This window comes from Corvus brachyrhynchos, unplaced genomic scaffold (genome assembly GCF_000691975.1).
Source record: "Corvus brachyrhynchos isolate BGI_N302 unplaced genomic scaffold, ASM69197v1 scaffold279, whole genome shotgun sequence".
Classification (NCBI taxonomy): domain Eukaryota; kingdom Metazoa; phylum Chordata; class Aves; order Passeriformes; family Corvidae; genus Corvus; species Corvus brachyrhynchos.
Genome location: NW_008246060.1, coordinates 7694707 through 7701595, shown reverse-complemented (window position 1 = coordinate 7701595; position 6889 = coordinate 7694707). Strand labels below are relative to the sequence as shown.

General features: G+C 39.1%; 1 protein-coding gene across 1 annotated transcript in view; it reads left to right on the top strand.

Moving 5' to 3' along the window:
- Positions 1 to 510: 510 nt before the first annotated feature.
- SH2D4B (SH2 domain containing 4B) overlaps positions 511 to 6889 on the top strand; it is a 60453-nt gene continuing 54074 nt past the window's right edge. Inside the window, exon 1 of the mRNA XM_017746461.1 lies at positions 511 to 2090. Coding sequence (XP_017601950.1) covers positions 1907 to 2090 — 184 coding nt within the window. The 5' untranslated portion in view covers positions 511 to 1906. The remainder of the gene's footprint in view (positions 2091 to 6889) is intronic.

The window sequence follows — 6889 nt, the reverse complement described above, 5'->3', positions numbered from 1 at the left end:
ATGATGACAGATGAGTAAAACAGTGAAACTGCTTACCCCGAAGCCTTTGCAAAGGCGAGTCTTTTTCAATTAGTGCCAAAATGTGGAGGCACAGCTCTAATATAATTGAATAGAAGCAGAGAAACGAAAGCCAACCCCCTCAGGGTCTCCCCTTTCTGTACCTAAGTAAAATAAAGAAGCATAACAAAATCTTTCTTACTCTAGGTTTTTTTCTTGCCAAGCTGTATTTCTTAAAAATAATAGTAAATAATAAAGGCATTTGTTTTAGGAGACAAAATCTGTACATAAGACAGATCCTGAATTGCAGAGTAGCATGTGGACTACACTCGTTACAGCCCATACATGATGGGTTCTGAAATCCTGTTTCAGCTGAAGGCATCATTGAAGCATCTTTGGCTTTGTGCTTCCAGGTGATAGAGTGTCTTTCCTGGAATTTTGGTTTATATCAGTTTTATTTTCTACCTAAATTAGGACAATAGTCCTAATAGTCCCTAATAGTCCCTCAGTTTTATTTTCTACCTAAATTAGGACAATAGTATTTTACATACCTCAAAAGAAGGGCATATGAATAGATGCATTAGCAGGATGGTTTTGAATATGAGGTCATGGAAGTCAGATATGTCTTTGACAGATCCTTATCTATAAAGCAGGTTTCTCGTGAGGAAATATAGTCCTGCTCTTTCTCTTCCTTGTATAAAAATCAAGCACTGGGATGTGGCTTAGCCTGCAAATGTGATCTGTGTTCTGTTATGCCCCTGAGTGACCACACTTTGGTTTGTCTCACAAAGTGGCCCCCTTCCCACAGAGTGCCATCCTCCCCAGAGGAGCTGAGCCACTGCTCTGTGAAAACAGGCTCCCACATCCGCAGGGTTTTCTTTTTAGTGTGTTGGGCTTTGGTTTGGTTTGGTTTTTTTTACATAATTAAGTGGCTGTTGGCCCTGGTGGTGAAATGTTATTTTTACCGATTTTTATAAGACTGTTGCATAGTAAAAAGCCATGATCTCCTGGAAGAGCAGCATTGTAACTTTCTCCAGTCACCAAGTGGAAAATGAATTAACATCGGGACTTGCATAATCTGTGTGAATTGCTGAGAACTTAGTCTTGTTTAATTGATATTAATTTATTTATAAAGTGATAACAAGATTCTTGTGGCTTCTGTTACAGCTGCTTTTAATTCTAGAGCATTTTAGTCAATTTGCTGCATGACAGTATTTGTCAACACCAGGTAACTATGACCTCTAACATGCCTTACTCTGTTGAGACTGGTTAACAGGCTAGACTGAGAAAAAATATGCATACTCCTCTCTTATCAGGGGAGATCAGTTCCCAAAGTGACATAGATATTGTTGGTGTAGGTGATACCTTTAACCATGACATCACTTTAAACCCCTGGGCAACACTCACACCCTTGGGAGTGTATTGCTGCTGAAGGGAACTGCTTGACCTGAAAGTCTGAGACTCTCTATGTTGAATTTCCTTCTGCTCAAGAGAGCAAAGCTGCTGGGTTCAATCAAGAATCCCTTATTTTTACTGGCTTGCAGTCAGGAGCACTGAAGTGACTTTTTCTTTTTCCTCCCAGCCTTTTCATTTTATGTTTTTTCCCTATGTTTTTCTGTTCCTTTTTCTTACATTCACTTGACACTTGTCCCAACCTTCAGAGGATGAGATAAGCAAAGAGCTCTGTCCCTGTAACGACAAGGAGCAGAATATGCCTGCACATAAAGGGCCAGAGCAAGAATCAAACCTCTCCTGGGCAGGCAGGTGTGGGAGAGCTCCTTTGCTGCAGTTTGCTTTCTGGAGTGCCATCAGTGGGGTTTTGTCACTGTAGTGAGCATAACTGGAAGGAGGTTTCTCTCTCTCTCTTGTTTTCCTTGTCTTTTTACAAATTTTTTTTTTTGGAGTCACCATGCTGCAGCAAATTTTGCGTGATATGTATATTGACCCTGAGCTCCTGGCAGAGCTGAACGAAGAGCAAAAGCAGATCTTGTTCTACAAGATGAGAGAAGAGCAGCTGAGGCGCTGGAGGGAAAGGGAAGAAAAAGCCCGAATGGAGGAAGCGGTGCTGAGAAAGACAGCGAGGCGCAACCAAAGTAAGATTTGTGATCTCCTTCTATACTTCAGAGCCTGGGGATGGTGGGCTTGCAACTGGCTGTGGTGCAGCAGGCATCTAGAAGAGATTGCAAGGATGAGTGCCAGCTGTCCCCATGTCAAAAATGACAGTCTGGGACAGTAAAAGCACCATGTCCTTGCTCCTTGTATCTCCAGGCCGGTCCTTTCTTTTGGGAGCATCTTAGTGATGGAGTGAGGGGAGTTGTTTTGAAGTGCCTGTCAGGAGTCACTGCTGCTGTTCTGTCAGTGATAACTGATGCACCATGACTGAGTTTCCCCTCTACTCCTAAGGCTTTTTTTTTCACCTGCCATCCTCACCCCTCACTCTAGGTCATGCAAAAGCCTGTGCTGTTGTAGTTCCTTGACTTGGCATTAAATATTTCCAGCTGGCTGGAGTAGGAGATAATTTTATGAATTTGAGCTTGTTGTGAAGGGGTCTATGTGAATAAGAAGTAGTATCAAAACTGCCATACCATAGGAGACTAAATTTCCAGCTATATAAGTAAATAGTCTCCAAGAGATTGTGTCTAGGGAATAGGATAATAGTGTGGTAAGCCAACAACCAAAACCAAATATGAGAAACCAGGAATGTGTTTGCATGCAATATGTAGTTAAAACATGGAGCTCCTTCCAGAGGCTGCTATGAATGCTGAATGTGTGTGTTGACTTAAAAAGCAAATAGGAGACTGATGGAAGAAATATCCAAAAAGAACTTCAAATATCTTTTCCAACTGACTGGTCTTGGGTTCAAGTGGTTTCAAAGATACAGAAATACTTAATTACTTGCTCTTTTCTCTGGGTAAGTGGCTTTCCAGCTCTTTCCCCATTCATAGGATGAAGCTGTTAGGCTGGTGTAAGATAGAAAACATTTTCATCTTGGAAATGTAACTACAGTGATTCCTCACTCCACTGGGAAATGTCACAGAGACACATCAAACACTCATTTCCCTGCCAAAGATCTTATCCTATTTTTAAATCTATTAAAGCTTGAATATTCAACATTTCTAATAAGTTTTGGTAGCTTATTTTGAGAAAGCTCTTTAATGGTTATGGGACTGCAATCAGCATTTCAACTGTTGCTTACTTGAATGCACCCACGGTAGAAAACACCCCAACACAGAGACATTGTTGGACTCAATTGTCAGACTTGAAATATCTAGAGCTTCTGAACCTTACAAAGTGCCCCTTAGATAGTTATCAATTCAAAGACTATTTTTAGAAATGTGCTTCAAAGCAAAACTGTTTTCCAAGACTCGCTTGAAGCACAGACCTGCATGAAATGACTGGACTAAGTTACAGTGGTAGCCTTAAGATGAGGGGGGAATGTTCAGAACACCCGAGTCAGCCATAACAGGAGTTTAAAATGTCTCCTCACAGATGGCAAGGTGGATGTTGGCAAACCTCATTCTGTTTAATTTCTATTTTCTTCATGTTAGTGCTCTCACTGTGAGTGGCCCTCTGAGAGGGATGGCATCAGAACAGCTTCTCTCATACAGCACAAAAGCCTTGTTCATTTTGATTGATTTGTAGCTGAGAAAAAATTAAAAATGCAGTTCAGCTCCACATACCAAAACATCATCATATCATTGAGATAATCTGTAACATGCTCATTCTTTGAGGGAGACAGATACAGAAAAAATCTAACTGCAAAAATATTTATTTGATGAACTGTCACAGTGTTGACACCTACATTTCCATATATAAATTATACATTAAACCTGTTTGGCTTCCTACTACTGGAGACCATTTTCTGGGTAATTAATTTTCTGATTTATAAGGAATAGGAGAGGAGAACAGCAGAGTAACCTATAGATTATATTTCCTCTGACAAAGGTAGTCACACATACATACTGACTTAAATTTCACAATAGCCCATTTCCATGTTACCTTCTTAAATTGCCAATTAGAGGTATTACTTATGTTTAACTTTCGCCCACTGTTAGGAAATTTCTACTTTCTTCAGAACAGTACTGAAGAACTATTGGAATCAGATTTGCAAGTCAGGCATCTGCTTCTACTGGAAATACTTTTTTACTTTCATGAACTGATGTGCACCAGAATTAGAAAATAGAACTTCTTTCAGGTGTGCTATTCATTAACTGTACAGACACTTGCAACTGATTTCTACTGCACATTCTGTTCCACAATGTGATGTTAAATGGTCTCTCAGTGAAGATGGTTCCTTGTTTAAAACAGGAAAGCTGAAAAAAGCCAACAACAAATTATGGATATAAAATAGTGATTACTGTGGAATAGTCTTGCCTATATGACTCAAGGGGTCAGGGTAGATACCAATAATATTTTCTTATCTTAAAATATTTTTTTCCTAGAAGACAATTGACATAATCATTTTTTGGATCTTGAAGCTGCTTAATTTTCAGTTGCCCTTGATGTGTAAGTGAATTTCCAAACATTCTTCCCCTGCTATACAGTGTAGAACTTAAGAGTGGTTTTATTCCTGTTTTAAATTAGTGGCTACCAAGAATTGCAGAGGTACCACAATTACATGTTCTTTATTGCCTTGAAACTGAGGGGTTTGAGCTCTTTCATCTATGGGTTTTGTTTTTGACTCTACTGCATGACGCATGTTTTATGTTCGTGCTATTTTTTTAAGGCCGAGAGTTACTCTGGCTTTATAGATATCTTTGTAGCCTGACAGAGTAGAATAGATGTGAGACTTCAGTATCTCTAATGTTGTGCTGAGTTTCTGAACACTTATAGTTGACAGGAAAACGTGGATGTTGTTTGTGAATGCACCATAGCATTTGTATGAAATAATTTTGTACTAATTTAACTGGAAATATCTTTATAGCACTGACTTTCAAATCCTTTTGTTTTCCTCAAAGTTTGAATAGCCACATATGAAAACTTTTCTCCCCACCTCTTTGGGATGGGATATGGTGAGATTGAACAAAAGCAGTTAGCGACAAGGGACACTTCTCTAAATAAAAGTGCTCAGAAAGGTGCCTTCTGCTTGATCTGGAGTTCTATACCCCAGCTGCTACAATTCTCCATCGATTCAAGAGCTTAGCCACAGTGTGATGTGTGCACCCAGCAGCACAGAAAAAGGCTCGGATTTTTCAAAACAAAGCAGTGAGTGTGAGTTCAATTTTGATTTCCTACGGTGACTTGAGGATGAAGTGTTCTTGTGTTTTAAGTGCATTGTCCTATGGAAACCACAAGTGCAGAGTTGGGGGCAAAAAGATTGACATATGAAGATCAGAAAGGCCTTGTGCTAGAGTTAAAATCACCAACAGGCTCATTAACATCATCATTTTTTAATTGTTTGGAAATTAACTACCAAAGGCCCCAAATCTGCATTGATTTTTACAGCAGTGCCACTGAGTGCAGTTGTTCTATTCAGTACTATAAATTTTGCTGGTTAGAAAACAAACAAGTCCAAACTATCAAATAAGATGTCAGTTGTTGAGAGTGTTTAGCAAGCCAAATACTGTACCCATCTGTGTAGTTTTATTCTTAATTTCTAAAGAAAATAATATCAATCACCTGCAGTTAGTGCTAAATTGTGCCTGCTTCTGTATTTGGATTGTTTGGTTCCATGTGTCTTGAGAAAAGGTTAAAATTGAAATTAGTATCAGAATGAGTCAATGTTGAAGGAATTATTTCACTTTGGGGGTGAATGAAATGTGTTCAGATTATTCGACAGTTTTAATTTCTTTGCCATTTAAAAAACACAGATTGATGTCTAAAGGGAAGCAATGTATAAACATCACTTCATAATGAAATATTTCCTTTAGAAGACATTGAATAAATTGTTCCCATTTTTTTTGCTATTTTCACCTTGCCTAAAATTATTAGTAGAATTTGGGCATCATATGGGTCCTCCCAAAATGACAGCATTTAGTGAGCTTATTCAAGGTAAAGAAATCTTTTGTAATTTTAATTAAATAATGACTGCTGGCTGGTGCTGGAATAGCATCACAGGTGTGTTGAATTCTTGGAGGTCCATCTTCACTTACAAATTGCTCCTGGGCAGATCTTTCAGGAACATATCTTCATTGTAATAGAACAGTTTGCTTGTTCCTACTGTGCTGAAATCACTGAGAGAAGTCTCCTCAAAATTTCAAGATCCCTTTGGGATTTTCTGAGAGTTGACTGACAGAGAGCTTTGCAATTTGCAAAGGAACGTATTTGTGTGATTAAGCAGGAGCTCTTTAGCCACTATAGCTGAGCTAGGGGTAAGCAAAGGACCCTGCCAATTTGGATTTTGACACTGATGCAGCATCCAGAACTGTCAGCATTCCCAAAATGAGATCTCAAAAACTATTGAGCTGAAGGACAGTCATGTGGGAGGGGAGACAATGCTGGTCTCCTGCTGTTAATTCTGACATTTATTCATTGTGAACTGCAGCTCATGGTGCTCAGATGGGAGCTATTTGTAAATGCTCTTATTTACCTGTCCTTAACAAGAGTAGCTGGGAGAAAATAGGGTTGTCTTATCACAGCATGGCTAGAAAATAATTTATTTTTCTAAATGATATTTGTGTTAGAAAATCATTAGAGAACAGATGATGCTATTTGAAAGCAAGTATTTCAAGTATCCCAAGTGGATGGTTGGAGAATATGTCAGTGTCAGAGGAAGGCCAGTGAGTGGGCATGTGTTTCAGTGGGTGTGCATGCAGTGACATTTTTTTCTGACTTTGAACTTGGAAATGTATTCCTCATTTATGCTCAGACCTCTACAGACCCTGGTAATGCTTAGCTAAGATTTTATCTCCTATGGAGACGAGCTCCTGTCAGTGTTCAGTGTCTCTTTCCC